Source organism: Macaca mulatta, chromosome 2 (assembly GCF_049350105.2).
Source record: "Macaca mulatta isolate MMU2019108-1 chromosome 2, T2T-MMU8v2.0, whole genome shotgun sequence".
Taxonomy (NCBI): Eukaryota; Metazoa; Chordata; class Mammalia; order Primates; family Cercopithecidae; genus Macaca; species Macaca mulatta.
The window spans coordinates 41,367,467-41,385,677 of record NC_133407.1 but is presented as its reverse complement, the minus strand read 5'-3'; the positions used below and the strand labels follow the sequence as shown (position 1 = coordinate 41,385,677).

At 46.5% G+C, this 18,211-nt stretch overlaps 1 protein-coding gene across 9 annotated transcripts in view; it reads right to left on the bottom strand.

Annotated features, from left to right (window-relative positions):
* The window catches only part of MRAS (muscle RAS oncogene homolog), a 59,749-nt gene that overhangs the window by 19,797 nt on the left and 21,741 nt on the right, over positions 1-18,211 (bottom strand). For all 9 annotated transcript variants that reach the window (XM_077990926.1, XM_015132033.3, XM_077990927.1 and 6 more), the window contains 1 exon segment: positions 14,790-15,000. In XM_077990926.1, coding sequence (XP_077847052.1) covers positions 14,790-14,982 — 193 coding nt within the window. In that variant the 5' untranslated portion in view covers positions 14,983-15,000.

The window sequence follows — 18,211 nt, the reverse complement described above, 5'->3', positions numbered from 1 at the left end:
CCCGGTCCCTGCCACCTGTGCGAGGACACTGCTGCAACTGTTGTTCCTTCATCATCCTATTCTCTATTGGTTTATTTCCACCAGCAGGTAAACGTACTCTAATTTCTCTCATCTTAAAACAAAAATACATTGGCCGTGAACAGTGGCTCACGCCTGTAACCCCAGCACTTTGGGAGGTCAAGGCAGGTGGATCACCTGAGGTCAGGAGTTCGAGACCAGCCTAGCCAACATGGTGAAACCCCGTCTCTACTAAAAATACAAAAATTAGCTGTGTGTGGTGGCAGGCACCTGTAGTCCCAGCTACTCAGGAGGCTGAGGCAGGAGAATCGCTTGAACCTGGGAAGCAGAGGTTACAGTGAGCCAAGGTTGTGCCACTGCACTCCAGCCTGGGTGATAGAGTGAGGCTCTGTCTCAAAAAATAATAAATAAATAAATAAATATTTTTTAAAAACTCAAAAATACAAACAAATGAAGCACAAAAATTTACAAATAAAGCTGGGTACAGTGGTTCATTCCTGTAATCCTAACACTTTGGGAAGCTGAGCTGGGAGGATCACTTGAGCCCTGGAGTTTGAGAGCAGCCTGGGCAACAAAGTGAGACTCTGTTTCTACAAAAAATACAAAAATTTGCCAGGCCTGTGGTCCCAGCTACTGGGGAGACTGAGGTAGGAGGATTGTGGGAGGTCAAGGCTGCAGTGAGTCGTGATCATGCCACTGAACTCCAGCCTGGGTGACAGAGCAAGATCCTGTCTTAAAAACAAACAAAAAAATTACAAATTAAAACCCCGCCCCTAGGCCTCACCTCTCCCTCCCACTACTGTTCATTTCCGTCTTCCCCCTTACAGAAACACTTCTTGCCTATCCTCGCTGCCCGTTCCTCCTCTCCACCACTCTTTCTTGAACCCACTCTCATTAGACTTTCATTTCCAACCATTCCATCAAAACTGATCTTGTCAAGTCTCAAATGACCTCCATGTCACTAAATCCAATGGGTGCTTCTCAGTTCTTCACCCTGCTGGGCTCCTGGCCAGCCTCTCATGCAGTTGATGGTCCCTGCCTTTGTGAAGCACCTTCTTCACTTGGCTGCAGGATGCCACTCTGGCCTTGGTCTTTATCCAACTGCAGTGACTGGTCCTGCCCTGTCTCCTCTTCTCCCCAGCCTCTAAACATTGGTGGGTCCTTCCCTAACCACAGTCACATTCTTGGTGATCTCTCATCCTGCAGCTTTATAGGTCACCACCCAGATTTCCATCCAGCCCATACGTCTCCCCTCCTACGGGCTTAGATATCCAGCTGCCACCTTGACTTCTACTTGTATGTGTGAAAGGCATCCTGGATTTAACATGTCCAAAATTAGACTCTTGATTTCCCCCCAAAACTTGTTTTTCACTGTTCTTCCTAATCTTGATAAATGTAACTCCATTCTACTGGTTCTTCAGGCCAAAGATGCTTCCCTCTCTAATAACCTCATATACTCCATCGACAAATCCTGTCGTCTCCTCCTTCAAAACACATCCAGAATCTACCCTTCTTACCACCTCCTCCACCAATGCCCAAGCCCACCATCAGGAGCTTCTTTACTGGTCTCTCCGATTCTGTCATGGTTCCTCTGTGTTCCATTCACACCAGAGCCAGAGTGAGCTCTTCTCACTCGCCGGACCAGGAGGGCAGAGGGATAAGGAACTGAGAAGTACCCATGTTTTAAACACGTTAGATTATGTCCTTCCTCTGCTCAAAAATCCTCCAACGGCTTCTCATTTACCTACAAAACCCCACGAGATCAATCCCTTCCAGCTACCTACCTGACCTCTCTCCTACTAGCCATGCTCTCACTTGCTCCCCACTCTGGCTTCCTAGCTATTCCCCACACAGGCCAGGCACACCCCTGCCTTAGGGCCCTTGCACCTGATACTCCCACTGACTGAGATTCTCTTCCAGATACAGGTGCAGCTTTCTCTTTTAGGTCTCTGCTCCAACATTCCCTTATCAGGAAGGCCCTCCTTGACCAGCCAAAACAAGAGAGCAACCCCTGCCTCACTGTGATTCCCTTACCTTGTCTTATTCTTCATCGCAGCACTTATCACCACCTGACACCATATATATTTGTTTATGGTCTGTCTCCTCACCCCACTGAAACATAAGCTTCATGAGAGCAGGGACTTCGATTTGCCAATTGCTACATCCTCAGAGCCCAAAAGAGAGATGGATACATTAGCAATTATTTGCAGAATGAATTAGTGAACATATCCAGGTACACAGGACTCAGGGTTCAATTCACACAACTCTGGGTGGAGAGGTATATCCCTAAGTCAGGGGCTCAAGCCTCACTCCTGGACCTCCCTAGACACAGGGACACATGTCAGTGGCCCATGATCCATACAGGTGACGGGACCTATTCTTGAAACCATCAAGCCACCTCATAAATAATGTAAACCAGACACAGTGGCTCACATCTGTAATCCTAGTGCTTAGGAGGCCAAGGTGGGAGGATCACTTAAACCCTGGAGTTTGAGGCTGTAGTAAGCTATGATCATGCCACTGCACTCCAGCCTAGGTGATATAGTGAGACCCTGTCTCTAAAAATAACAATAAAACAACAATAATATACATCATATTAAAGCGATCACTGCAACAATAGCATCTACTAAGGTCTGCTATGTGCCAAGCCCCTTGCAAGGTGACTTGTTTCCCCCCTCACTCAATAAACAATAATTAAACACCTAATAGATGCCAGGTCTGGGCTGACATCAGAGATACAATGGTGGGCACGGCCCTTTTCCTCAAGGAACTCACAATTTATATTTTGTTCATTTATCCTTTGCAACAACTATGGGGTGTATCTCATTTGGATACAGATCCCACTGATGAGGGTGCAAGGTCTTTGTCCAGAGGCAGCCCAAAGGGAGGAGGAGCCCCAGTCACCAGAGCCAGGGCGTGGGGAGCACAGGCCGACAGAGGCAACACTGAGGCCCAGGGAAGGTAGCATCACCCAACACAATGGCAGACAGGGGAGGTCTCAGATCTATTGGTCAGGCTGGTGTGCTTGGCCCAAACTGGTCACGTGACTTCTAACAGTGACCAACATGAAGTTCTGAAACTCAGGCAAAACGCCACATTAACTGCCATATATGACCTGATTGTCAGCAAGGGAAGTGGAAAAACACTTGGATTTTGGGATGCTGACAAATTTGGAATGAGCCCGGGCTGTGCTAAGAGTTGGGTGTGGGGAGTTGCATATTCCACTCACACCTTCACCACTGAGTCCAAGCCTCACTGAGCTGACTCTAGGTCCGTGGCTGGAGGGGGCTCCCTCAGCTCCAAGTCTGGCTAGTGGGTCTGGGAAGGGCCCCTGGGCGCAGGGCAGCAGCGGCAGCAGCACTTTTCCAGTGGTAGAGAGTACTTCACTATTTTACCAATAGAGCAGCAGTACTGAGGTACACTGGCTGCAGAGCAGCTGTGCTCACCTGGAAAGTGATTTACTCTCACTTCACTAATCTCAATTTCACAGAATTGTCACAAGGATGAAATAAGGCATCCTTGTAAGAGACCTTAGTATGAGGCCTTCAAGAAAAGTCTGGTCGGTAGTAACTGCTATCACCGCTCTGAGGACAGACAGCAAAAGAAGATCTGGGAAGAGATCTGTCAGCAATGTGAGGAAGGCCTTTCTACCAGCGAGCACTGCCCTGGGCACAGTGGAGATCAGTGAGGCATTTCAGCAGCGTGGCTGATGCAGCAGGGACAAAGGGTCAGGCCCAGGCCTGCAGGGCTGGATTGCATCATCTCAGGCCAGCAGCCATGCTTCCCCATGAAGGGAAAGAGGGAAATTCCTCCCACATCACTGCTGGCAGGGGAAGGGCAGCTTCCCCTTGGTGGGGGACAGGCCAGCTCTGCCTGCACCCCATTCTTAGTTGGGGCCTATGGAGAGTGCCCACTCTAAAGCTGGCCTAAGGCCTGCTGAGCATAAAGCCCCCTGGTAAAGCTCCTGGCTCAGGAAAAAAAAACTCTCAATAAATGTTCCTTTTCCTCTGCCTGTCCTTCCAATGTCCTCCTCTCCTCCCCATCCCCAGAAAGAATGTGGATTCAAGTGTGCGGGGAAAAGCCAGGTTCAGGCCCCTCTGAGAAGACAACAGCACTTGTGTCTGAGGTTTGGGCAGAAGCCAGGGTGGAAATGTCCCAGCTTCTGAGGGTGCAGGAGAAGAGCCAGGCTTTTGCTCTTTGAAAACACTGGGCCCTTGCTGAGGAGACGGAGACAGAGAGGTTGTGGAGCTGGGCCCAAGAGCCCCAAGGTGGGAAGCGGTGTCTGGAGACCCAGGGCCCACTGCTGTTCTCCACTGATGGAAGAAAGATGCGAAGTTCCAGAGGCTGGCTGGGCAGAGGGCAGGGCTGGGAGACAGAGGGTGGGGAGGCCCAGAGACATCTGCCCTGTTGTAAGTGGGCAGAGGATTTGGTCAGCATCCCACCCTAGAGGCCCAAGGCCTGGGCCAAAGCAGGAGGTAGTGGGACGGGGTGGAGGACACGCTCAGCAGGGTCAAGAAGCCCAAGATCCGGCTCTCCAGCTAGCTAGGTCTCACCCTAGGCTAGTGACCTCTCCATCTGTACCTCAGTTTCCAATATTGTAAACTGAGGGGCTTAGCAGCCTTCTATCCCTAGCCAACAGAAAAAATAGGCACACAAGAACTCTAAGACAAAAGAAGGAAAGCAGGGACCTGAACAGATATTTATATACCATGCTCATAGCAGCATTATTCATAATAGCAAAAAGGTGAAAACCACCCAAGTGTCCATCCACAGATGAACAGATAATGAAAACATGGTATATCCATACAGTGGAATGTCATCTGGCTTTAAAACGGACAGAAGGCCGGGTGCGGTGGCTCATGCCTGTAATCCCAAAGTGGATCACAAGGTCAAGAGATTGAGACCATGCTGGCCAACACGGTGAAAATACTACCCGTCTCTACTAAAAATACAAAAATTAGCTGGGCGTGGTGGCGCGCGCCTATGGTCCCAGCTACTCGGAAGGCTGAGGCAGAAGAATCACTTCAGCCCAGGAGGCAGAGGCTGCAGTGAGCTGAGATCATGCCACTGTACTCTAGCCTGGCAACCGAGCGAGACTCCATCTCAAAAAAAAAAAAAAGGAAAGAAATTCAGAACATGCAGCAACATGGATGAACCTTGAACAGATTGTGCTAATTAAAATATGCCAGCCACACAAAAGGACAAATATTATTCTACTTATCATAGCACTTAAATGAGGCATCTAGATTAGTCAAATTCAGAGACAGAAAGTAGAAGCCAGGCGTGGTGGCTCACGCCTATAATCCCAGCACTTTGGGAGGCCAAGGTGGGTGGATCACCTAAGGCCAGGAGTTTGAGACCAGCCTGGCCAACACGGTGAAACCCCATTCCTACTAAAAATACAAAAATTAGCCAGGTGTGGTGGTGCATGCCTGTAATCCCAGCTACTCAGAAGGCTGAGGCAGGATAATCACTTGAACTCAGAAAGTGGAGGTTGTAGTGAGGCGAGATCACGCCACTGCATTCCAGCCTGGGTGACAGAGTGAGACTTCATTTTAGAAAAAATAAAGAAAGAAAGTAGAATGGTGGTTGCCAAGGACTGAGGAGAGGGGAAAAAGGGGAGTTAGTGTTTAAGGGGCAAGGGATTAATAACCCGAATATATAAGAAACTCAAACAACTCACTAGCAAGAGAAAATAAAATAAAATTCTGATTTAAAGGGCAAAAGACCTGAATAGGCATTTCTCAAAAGAAGACAAACAAATGGACAGCAGGTATATGAAAAAATTATCAACATTGCTAATCATCAGAGAAATGCAAATTAAAACTACAACGAGATAACATCTTACCCCAGTTACAATGGCTATTATCAAAAAGACAAAAAATAACAAATGCTAGGGAAGATGTGAAGAAAAGAGAATGTTTGGATATTGCTGGTGGGAATATAAACTAGTACAGCCACTATGGAAAATGGTATGGAAATTCCTTAAAAAACTAAAAGTCGAGCTGCCATATGGTCCGGCAATCCCACTGCTGAGTACATACTCAAAGGAAAGGAAGTCAGTATATTGAAGTGATACCTGCACTGCCATGTTTATTGCAGCGCTAGTCACAATAGCCAAGAGTAAGGAAGCAACCTAAGTGCCTTTCAGTGGATGAACGATAAAGAAAATGTAGCATATACACACAATGGAATGTTATTCATCCGTAAAAAAACAATGAGGCTGGGCACAGTGGCTCATGCCTGTAATGCCAGCACTTTGGGAGGCTGAGGTGGGCAGATCACCTGAGGTCAGGAGTTCGAGACCAACCTGGCCAACATGGTGAAACCCCATCTCTACTAAAAATACAAAAATTAGCCAGGCATGTTGGCAGGTGCCTGTAATTTCAGCTACTTGAGAGGCTGAGGCAGGAGAATTGCTTGAACCCGGGAGGGGGAGGTTGCAGTGATCACACCACTGAACTCTAGTCTGCCTGACAAGTGCGAGACTCCGTGTCAAAAAAAAAAAAAAAAAAAAAGAAAGAAAAGAAAAGAAATCCTGTCATTTGCAGCAACATGGAGGGAAGTGGAGGTCATTATGTTAAGTGAAATAAGCCAGGTACGGACAAATATCGCATGTTCTCACTCATATGTGGGAGCTAAAACAGTAGATTTCATGGAGGTAGAGAGTGGAATGATTGACACCAAAGGCTGGGAAGGGTGTGTGGGTGGGGGGATGAAGAGAAGTTAGTTAATGGGTACAGAAATACAAAGAGATAGAAGGAATAAGTTCTAGTATTTCATAGCACAGTAGGGAAATTATAGTTAACAATAATTCATTGCAAATTTCAAAATAGCTAGAAGAGAAGAACTGTAATGTTCCCAATACAAAGAAAGAATGTTTGAGGTGATGGATATGCTAATTACCTGGATTTGATTATTACCGTGTCCTCAAAACATGCAAAAATATGATATCAATAAAAGAAAAGGAAGCACGCAGAATAGTGGTTGCCAGGGACTGAGGAGAGGGGAGAATGGGGAGTCAGTGTTTAATAGGTACAGAGTTTCAGTTGGGGAAGGTGAAAAAGTTCTGGAGATGAACGGGAGGGATGGTTGTAGAACAAAGTGAATACACTATATACTTAAAGATGGTTAAGATGGTAACTTTTATGTTATGTACACTTTATCACAATAAAACAAACACAAAACTCCATGGCTCTGGCTAAGGTTTGGGGCTTCCTGATTCATGACAAGAGAAAATTGGGGTGAGGGGAGTCACACAGCCGAAAGCCGAGGTGAAGTGGGGTTCCAACGTCAGAGACGGGAGTAGAGGGCTGAGAGCATGGAGATGGTACAGCCGGAGGGAACCCCACAGTGGAGAAGCGGGGACCAGACGGGGAGGAAGAGAGGCTCCCAGGGTTGGGCCCTTGACAATGTAAAGTGAGATGAGGATCCCAAACCCCTGCGGGAAAGAACTCAGAGCAGGCTTGCTCCAAAGCCTGGGGGTCCCGCAGCCACAGGAGAGCCTGGCTGCTGGCCCGAGGCCAGCCAGCTCCTGCCTCTTAGGTTCTGGGAGGACACAGGCAATGTGACTTCTCGGAAGAAAACCAGAAACAGGTTTGCAAGAAAGCAGGCAGCCTGTGAGAATAATCAGTGTGGAAGTCACAGAGAAGGCTTCCTTAAGCAGCTTGCAAATCTCCGAAGTGAGATTGAGATCACAACCGGAGCACCTAGCTCTCTGAAGGACCCTGGGTGAGGAGTAAGAAGGGCAGGGGAGGTGTGACAGTCCAGCCACACCCACTTCTTCCTGGGATTTCAGCTCCCCTTCCCAGAGGCACAAGGATCCACTGTGCTGTCGGGGAGGATTTTCCTACACAACGAGACTGACAGTGAATAGGAGTCAACAGGTAGCTCAAACTGTTGCTGGTTGTGTGAAACTTTGCTGTATTTTCTTCATCTATAAAACAGAAATAACAGCAGCAACTACCACGATAGCATTTGTAAGGATTCAAAGACAGCAAATGCAATGTGCTTAGCATGGGCCTTCCACACCATTTCTGCCCATTCAGTACCCCGTCATCAAAATTATCATTCTCTTCCTTCTCATCATCATGCTGCCACGTTTTTACTCTTTCTGAGTTTGGAAGAAGAGAAACTGCAGAGTTGAGAGTCCCTGGAGTTCAGTGGGGTACAGGGTGACTGAGGGCACCTCCAACTTAGCACCTCCTTGAAGATGGCATGGCCTCAGGGGAGCAGGACCTCTGGGATCCAGATGCCTAGGGAAGTCCTGGCCATCCCAGGGGTGTAGGCCACTCCAGAAAAGTTCAGCTCCAGAAAGGTTCAGAGTTACTCACTGCAACCTCCGCCTCCTGGGTTCAAGCGATTCTCCTGCCTCAGCCTCCCGAGTAGCCGAGATTAAAGGTGCCACCACGCCCGGCTAAATTTTTTGTATTTTTAGTAGAGGCAGGGTTTCCCTATGTTGGTCAGGGTGGTCTCAAACTCCTGACCTCCACCACCCTCGGCCTCCCAAAGTGCTGGGATTACAGGCGTGAGCCACCACACCCGGCCAAGTCTTCCTTTTCTTAATAGCAGATCTAATGGAGTGGAGAAGTATCTAATCTGGGAATCTGGTGTCTATTCCTGAGGAAAGCCTGGGTGGGCAATGTCCTCAATCGGGCCTGACTCTGGTGGCAGAATTAGAGGTTTAACAAATTCATTCTTCTAAAGTAACGCCATGGAGAACCCAGACGCTTCAGAACACAGGCTTTGCAAATGCACGCTTCTAATATAAGGCTGCGACCGTGTTGCCCCTCTCCCTGCTGCTCCGGCTATGTTATCACAAAATCTTCCTAAAAATCAATCTTGAGGAAAACATTTTTCCTCAGAAACCAATTTCACATCCAAAGTTACTCAGAAAAAAGTTATAGAAGTTTATATGGCTGTAGAGAGAAATACTGATTGAGTTCCAATGATGTACCAGGCATGGTGTTACTTTCTTACATGCATCATGCAATGTGTTTCAGAATGTTTTCTATGGAACGTAGTTCAGTAGTTCAGAATCACATGCAAAAAATGACCCCTGTGGGAAGCCCTAAGGACAATGTATCCTATCACTACACCTCTAATATATGTTTGCATATTAAAGGTTCTATTGTTTTTTTCGTTTTTTTTTTTAGATGGAGTCTCACTCTGTCGCCCAGGCTGGAGTGCGGTGGTGCGATCTCAGCTCACTGCCTCCCAGGTTCACGCCACTCTCCTGCCTCAGCCTCCAGAGTAGCTGGTACTACAGGTGCCCGCTCCCACACCTGGCTAATTTTTTTGTATTTTTAGTAGAGACGAGGTTTCACCATGATAGCCAGGATGGTCTCGATCTCTTGACCCCATGATCCGCCTGCCTCGGCCTCCCAAAGTGCTGGGATTATAGGCGCGAGCCACCGCACCCGGCATGTTAAAGGTTCTTATAAGTCCTGCAGTGAAGAAACTTGTTTACATTTATTTAACTCAGTATATCCCAAGTGTGCCATATATTCCAATAGGTGATACATGAAATGAGTTTAGAAAGTGCACAGATGTAAGTTTTAATTTTAATAGTTATATATACATATTATTGTGAGTTAGAAAAAAAATAATATAGCTAGCACATCAAACCTGTCACTACACATATATTGTTCAAGGTTTATTCATTCATTTGGTCATTCCACAAATGTTTACTGGGGACCTACTATGAGCCAAGCAGTATTCTAGATGCTAGGAATAATGCAGTCAATAAATAAAGTCCCTGCTCTCAGACATTTATATTCTAGTCAGCAGAGACAAAAACACAAACAAAGATAAAATATGTTCAACCATAAAAGGCAGAATAAAGAAAAACAGAGCTGGGCATAGAAATGACAGGGGTGGGATGGATACTAGTGTCAATGGTTTGGTCAGGGAAGACCTCTTAGATAAAGTGACATTTGAGCTGAGACCTAAATGAAATCAGTGTTTCTGCAGGAAGAATGTTCTAGGCAGAGAGAAGACAAAATGCAAAGTCCCAAGATGGGAAGGTGCTTGGTACCTGGTCAAACTGTTCAAAGTCCCAGGGCTGCAGACAAACCCTTGGAGGATGGTGCTTTTTAAAATTGAGATACAATCTACATGCCATAATATTAATACTCTAAAAGTACATAATTCAGGGCTTTCAAAATATATTTACAAAGTTTTTTGTTTTGTTTTGTTTTGTTTTTTGAGAAGGGGTCTCACTCTGTTGCCCAGGCTGGAGTGAGGTGGCACAGTCTTGGCTCCTGAGCTCAAGTGATTCTCCCACCTCAGCCACCCGAGGCTAATTTTTATATTTTTAGTTGAGATGGGGTTTCACCATGTTGCCCAGGCAAGTCTCAAACTCCTGAGCTTGAGCAGATTGCTTGAGCAATCTGCCCACCTCAGCCTCCCAAAGTGTTGGGATTTACAGGCCTCGTGAGCCACAGCGCCCGGCCACAAAGCTGTATTTTTTTGAAGTCATGATTTGGTTCTGCTTCTGGCCAAGACGGAGTAACAGGCACCAGATTTACCTTCTCAGCTGAAACAACCAAAAGACAGACAAAATATGTGGGAAGATTGCCTCAGCCCAGAAGGTCTAGGCTGTGGTGAGCCTGGATCACGCCATTGCACTCCAGCCTGGGTAACAGAGCGAGACCCTGTCTCAAAACAAAAACAAAAACATCGTCCCACAAAGAAAACTCCAGGGCCAGATGGCCTTGTTTGTGAATTCTACTAAACAGTTAGGGAAGAAATACGAATTTAACTCAAACTCTTCCAAAAAATTGAATAACACTTGTTCTATAAGGCCAACGTTACTCTGATACCAAAACTAGACACAGACATTACAAGAAAACTATAGACCAATATTTCACAAGAACACAGATATAAGAATTGTAAACAAAAGGTTAGCAAATCAAAGCCAACCATATTAAAGGATAATATATAATGACCAAGTGGGGTTTATTCCAGGGATGCAATGTCAGTTTAATACCAGAAAAAAGAAAAATCAAGGACCAGGGATGGTGGCTCACACCTGTAATCCCAGCACTTTGGGAGGCTGAAGTGGAAGGATTATTTGAAGCCAGGAGTTCGAGACCAGCCTGGGCAACGAAGGGAGATTCCCCCCAATCTCCACAAAAACGTAAAATATTAGCCGGCACAGTGGTGTGTGCCTACAGTCCTAGCTACTGGGGAAGCTGAGGCAAGAAGATCTCTTGAGCCCAGGAGTTTGTGGTTGCAGTGAGCTAAGATCGTGCCACTGCGCTCCAGCCTAGGTGACAGTGCAAGACTCTGTCACAAAAACAAAACAAAACAATCAATGTAATTTACCATATTAAACTAAAAAAGGAAAACCATATGGTTATCTCAGTAGACACAGAAAAAGCACTGGACAAAATCCAACATCCATTCCTGATAAAAACTCTCAGCAAAAGGAATAGAAAGGAACTTCCATGACCTGATAAAGGCCATCCATAAAAAGCCTGCAACTAACATCATACTTAACGCTAAAGACCGAACACTTACCCTTTAAGATCAAGAACAAGACAAGGATATCTGTTCTTGTCACCTCTTTTCAACAGGGTGCCAGAGATTTTAATCAATGAGATAAGGCAAGAAAAAGAAATAAGAGCCATCCAGATTGGAAAAGAAGTAAAACTGTCTTTACTTGCAGTCACTATGGTCTATTCAGAAAAATCCAGCAGAATCTACAAAAAAGACACTAGAACTAATAAGTGAGTTTAGCAATGTTGCAGGTTACAAGATTAATATACAGAAACCTATTGTTTTTATATATACTAGCAACAAATAACTGAAAATGGAAATAAAAAACCACAAATAATAATTTACAATAGCCGGGCGCGGTGGCTCAAGCCTGTAATCCCAGCACTTTGGGAGGCCGAGACGGGCGGATCACGAGGTCAGGAGATCGAGACCATCCTGGCTAACACGGTGAAACCCCGTCTCTACTAAAAAATACAAAAAACTAGCCGGGCGAGGTGGCGGGCGCCTGTAGTCCCAGCTACTCGGGAGGCTGAGGCAGGAGAATGGCGTAAACCCGGGAGGCGGAGCTTGCAGTGAGCTGAGATCTGGCCACTGCACCCCAGCCTGGGCGACAAAGCGAGACTCTGTCTCAACAACAACAACAACAACAACAAAAAAAAAAATTTACAATAGCATCAATACAGATGCAGGTATAAATCTGACAAAACACGTAGAAGACCTATGCACTCAAAACTACAAATAAGCTGGGGCACGGTGGCTCACGCCTGTAATCCCAGCACTTTGCGAGGCTGAGGTGGGTGGATCATGAGGTCAGAAGATCGAGACCATCCTGGCCAACATGGCGAAAGCCCATCTCTACTAAAAATACAAAAAAAATTAGCTGGGTGTGGTGATGCGTGCCTGTAATCCCAGCTACTTGGGAGGCTGAGGCAGGAGAATTGCTTGAACCCAGGAGGCAGAGGTTGCAGTGATCCGAGATTGCACCATTGCACTCCACTAGCCTGGTGATAGTGAGACTCTGTCTCAAAAAAAACCAAAAAACCAAGACAAAAAAAACCTACAAATAAAATTGACAAGAGAAATTAAAGAAGACCTAAATAAATAAATAAACAAATGGAAAGAGATACTGTGTTCATGGGTTGGAAGCCTCAACATTGTTAAAATATCAATTCTCCTCAAACAGATCTACAGATTCAACACAATCCCAATCAAAATCTAGGGTTTTAGAATTTAACTGATTCTAAAACTCACACAGAAATACCTTAGGACCTAGACTAGTCAAAATAACTTTGAAAAAGAACAAAGTTGGAGATGTAATGCTACCTGATTTCAAGCATCTCCTAGAGGGTGTGTTAAAACACGGGCTGAGGCCGGGCGCGGTGGCTCAAGCCTGTAATCCCAGCACTTTGGGAGGCCGAGACGGGTGGATCACGAGGTCAGGAGATCGAGACCATCCTGGCTAACACGGTGAAACCCCGTCTCTACTAAAAAATATAAAAAAAAAACTAGCTGGGCGAGGTGGCGGGCGCCTGTGGTCCCAGCTACTCGGGAGGCTGAGGCAGGAGAATGGCGTGAACCCGGGAGGCGGAGCTTGCAGTGAGCTGAGATCTGGCCACTGCACCCCAGCCTGGGCGACAAAGCGAGACTCTGTCTCAACAACAACAACAACAACAACAACAAAAAAAATTTACAATAGCATCAATACAGATGCAGGTATAAATCTGACAAAACACGTAGAAGACCTATGCACTCAAAACTACAAATAAGCTGGGGCACGGTGGCTCACGCCTGTAATCCCAGCACTTTGCGAGGCTGAGGTGGGTGGATCATGAGGTCAGAAGATCGAGACCATCCTGGCCAACATGGCGAAAGCCCATCTCTACTAAAAATACAAAAAAAATTAGCTGGGTGTGGTGATGCGTGCCTGTAATCCCAGCTACTTGGGAGGCTGAGGCAGGAGAATTGCTTGAACCCAGGAGGCAGAGGTTGCAGTGATCCGAGATTGCACCATTGCACTCCACTAGCCTGGTGATAGTGAGACTCTGTCTCAAAAAAAACCAAAAAACCAAGACAAAAAAAACCTACAAATAAAATTGACAAGAGAAATTAAAGAAGACCTAAATAAATAAATAAACAAATGGAAAGAGATACTGTGTTCATGGGTTGGAAGCCTCAACATTGTTAAAATATCAATTCTCCTCAAACAGATCTACAGATTCAACACAATCCCAATCAAAATCTAGGGTTTTAGAATTTAACTGATTCTAAAACTCACACAGAAATACCTTAGGACCTAGACTAGTCAAAATAACTTTGAAAAAGAACAAAGTTGGAGATGTAATGCTACCTGATTTCAAGCATCTCCTAGAGGGTGTGTTAAAACACGGGCTGAGGCCGGGCGCGGTGGCTCAAGCCTGTAATCCCAGCACTTTGGGAGGCCGAGACGGGTGGATCACGAGGTCAGGAGATCGAGACCATCCTGGCTAACACGGTGAAACCCCGTCTCTACTAAAAAATATAAAAAAAAAACTAGCTGGGCGAGGTGGCGGGCGCCTGTGGTCCCAGCTACTCGGGAGGCTGAGGCAGGAGAATGGCGTGAACCCGGGAGGCGGAGCTTGCAGTGAGCCAAGATCCGGCCACTGCACTCCAGCCCCGGCGACAGAGCAAGACTCCGTCTCAAAAAAAAAAAAAAAAAAAAAAAACCACGGGCTGTTGGGCTCACCCTCAGAATTTCCAAATCAGTATGGCCCTGAGAATGTGCATTTCTAATTAGTTTCCTGATGCTGTGGCTGCCGCTGGCCTGGCTGCCACACTTAGAACTAGTAATCCAGACTAATTCACACTCAGCTAGAAACAAAATGTCAGATGCAAGAGATTCCCCCCAAAGGAATATATATACAAGTACCAAGTAAACTATGTTCATTAAGAAACAACGTGCTTTTCCCTCTTTTATTAGCTAAAGACATCCATAACTGTTAATCAGAGATTCTGATCAGCAAGAGAAAACAATCATGTCATTGCTGAGCTGGCATGATTCTAGCCTCCCCTCTTTGTTGAATGCACATTTTGGTTTCCATGAAACCTTGCAAGTCCTCTACGCAGGCCTTCCCTGTTCAGAATTCACCCTGAAAATGACACAGGGCTTTATACCAACCATCCCGTAACAGCAACATTAAGGAAACCACCTTGCCCCGCTGAAACCTGTCAAATGTCCCCGATCCTCCCCATCTACTATCCTACCCAATGCAGGGCTGCCACCCAGGTCTCACCGTCCAAGATGGCCCACTGATTGTCAATCTCTGTATGTTTCAGGTAGGAGTCTTCAATGGTGGGGTCATAGTCAGGCACAAAGATCTTTTGGAAAAACTGGATGGTGAGGGCACTTTTGCCCACGCCCCCATCCCCCACCACCACCAGCTTGTATGTGGGGAGGTTGTCACTGGGGACGGCGCTGGTTGCCATGTTTCTCGAAGGTCAGACCTGCGGAAGGAAGCAAGACGTGTGGAATGAGACAGAGGGCTTTTTAACTTAGGGGAAGATATTCATGTGTCTTCCTCCTTTATAAAGTAAATACTCTCACTTATAAAGAGGTTTGAAAAATGAAGAAATGCAAAAGAAAATAAAAGCATTACACCTGGTCTCACTACCCAGAGACAGTCACTGTTAAAGTGATTTATTCAACCATCATTTATTCAACACCAATTATGTGCCAGGCCCGGTGTTGAGGACACAGTACCACTGGTCTTGTTTAGCAAGTACAGCCAAAAGCCATGTCAAAGAAGCTTTTTGGCCACTAAACTCTACTTGTACAGGTTAACACGAGGGCAGTGGTCTGAGCAGGGCTGGCATGGAGGTTCGTCTTTCACATCCCCTCTTATTAACTGGGTGCTATGCTGAGAAGGATTTGAAGCTGTGTCTTAGCTTAGAAAGCGGGGCATGATAGCTTAGCACACCTGAGTTCTGGGATTCTGAGGCTCCTTCAAAGTTTCAGAGTTCTAGATTCTGGCTCCTTTCTCTCTGCTTCTTGCCCTGTATTATACACAAAGTCATGCTGGAATCTTACGGCTTCTGTTCAACCTCATTTTATTTGGGGAGGAGGCAGGTAGGAGCAGGTCGAAGTTTTGTTTTCATGCTGTTGAGGCCAGCTAAGGCAGTGGTTCTCAATCAGGGGAACTTTGCTCCCCGGGCATATCTGCAACGTCTAGAGATATTTTTTGTTGTTGTCAAAATAGAGTGGGTACCACTGGCATCTGTTCAGCAGAGGCCAGGGATCGTACAATGCACAGGGCAGTCCCCTCCAATGAAGAATCAGCCATCCTAAAATGTCAATAGTGCTGAGGTTGAGGAACCCTGAGCTAAGGTGACCAGGAGGCAGCTGGAAGTGGGACCAGAACTCTAAAGAATAATGGGGCCTTAACAGAAGTGAAGAGTGACCTTTGTAAATAGTGTCCCAAAGTGACAAGGAGGAGAGGCAGGAGGGAGCCTCCTGGAGGTACTCAGAAGGAAAGGAAGGAAACCAGGATCCGTGGTCATGATGGAAGCGAAGAGTTTCCAGAAGGAGGCTGACAGCACCAAATGTTAAACACGGGTGCAGCTAGGGGGATCCCCTAAAGAACAATTTGGGGTTGTAGCCAGGAACCTAAACTGCTAACTAACTGTGGACCCTGCCAGGAAGAAGCAATACCACCTCCTGCTGGGGCATTCCTGGGTGGCACAAAAATGGACCTTGAGTCGAGGGAGGGAAAGCTTGATCCTACTGCTGTGGAGAAGAAAAGAAAGAATCCCTGTGCAAGCTGGGAGGGAAAACAGCATGGTGTATGTGTGACCAGGAAACTGACAGTCTCACAGAGAGGAGGGTGGTAGCGTGGCTGGGAGGACAAAGAACTGGGTGCCCTGTGTGCTCTGCCACTACTTGGGAAGGCCACTGACCTCTCTGAGCCATAGTTTCCTTATCTATGAATTTAAAGGGCTGGATTAGATTACTTTTATAATTATTTCCAGCTCTAAAATAGTCTTCAGTTCCAGATTTTGACAGAAAGGGGGCTAAATACAAATGTGGGTTATGTGGCCACACTGATTTGCATGGGGCTGCAGGCGAGAGTCATTGCAGAATGCTTTGTAGTTACTGAAGCCTGATGTTGACATTTAGGACTTCCCCAAAGTCTCAGGGAAGTACAAGCTTTGCTACACTGCAGTGAAAGTGCAAATCTGCCTAGGCTGTACTGAAAATACACTTGCATAAATACATTCATACCCTCTCCTGCAGCTCTACCCCATGTGAGAATTTCTTCTAAGGAGATAATCAGAAAAGTGAAGAAAGATGTTAAGAATGGGGGAAAATAGAAATAACTTAATGTTGGCGGAAAAAGTTAAAGAAAAAGTTTATTCATATAATGGAGTACTATGCGGTCATTTAAAAGAAAGATATTCAGTAACCTAGAAAAAGTGCATTGTTATGTATGAAAAAAGCCAGGCTGCAAACAGCTAGTAAGTACACCTGATCCACCTTCCACGAAGAGGCCCACCACGAATCTGCGCGGTCAGGTGTGGATCCGGGCATTAAGAGGTTTAGCAGTTGGTTGTCTCTGAGGCACATTTCAGGGCATTTTCATTTTCTTAATGTTTCAGTTTTCTACAACAAGCATGCATTATATTTGTGTACTAGAAAAGTTTAACACTATTAAAATGCTCCCAGGAAAATAAAATGTTCAAGCCACCTGAAAATGTTTGATTTCCTCTCATACGAGTGGGGATCTCAGCTCTTTTGGGGCAGGATAGGACCAGGCACCGGCTGTGGCCCCGGGATCTGGTTCCAGCATCTTCCTACAACATGGGACAGGCTGAGGCTTCACTTAACTGAGCTCTTCCATGGCCAAATCCATGACGGTAAAGGCAGGCCAAGGAGAGAGGGCGGAGGGGAGTTGCAGGGTGACAGAAATGGGGAGGAAGGGGTGGCCCAGTGGCCTATCTCCTTTGCCCTGAGCGTGGGGTTCACTCCTCAATGCCCCTCAGCCACTGCCGCCCTGTCCTGGGCAATGGCGCTGGGCTGTGGGTGAAAGGTGTTTGCTGGTGTTTGGCTGGTTTTTGGTCTTTTTGAGACAGTCTCACTGTCACCCAGGCTGGAGTGCAGTGGTGCAATCCCAGCTCACTGCAGCCTCCGCCTCCCGAGTTCAAGAGATTCTCCTGCCTCAGCCTCCCAAGTAGCTGGGACTACAGGTGCCCACCACCCACGCCCGGCTAATTTTCTTGTATTTTCGGTTGAGATGGGTTTCACCATGTTGGCCAAGATGGTTTTGCTCTCCTGACCTTGTGATCCACCTGCCTTGGCCTCGCAAAGTGCTGGGATTACAGGCGTGAGCCACCACACCCAGTCGGTGTTTGGCTGTTTTTACAGCTTCCATTCTCTGCTGGCAGCGACATAACTAAAAAATACTAAGTGGGTGGGAAGGTATTGAAAAGGAAAACCATTTGTCTTTATTTTCTTCTCAAAAGAAAACAAGATAAGAAATACACTAGTAAATATGCTGGAGGACATGAATGAAGCTTTGAGTCGGCACTCAGACCACCCACAGCCGAATCACCTGGGGACTCCTTAAAAAATGCCCTCTGCTTGCCAAGGCAGTGGGCAGGAAATGGCCAGTGGGGGCCCCCTCCTTTTGACAGCACCCTGCTCTCAGAGGTTGAACCCTGA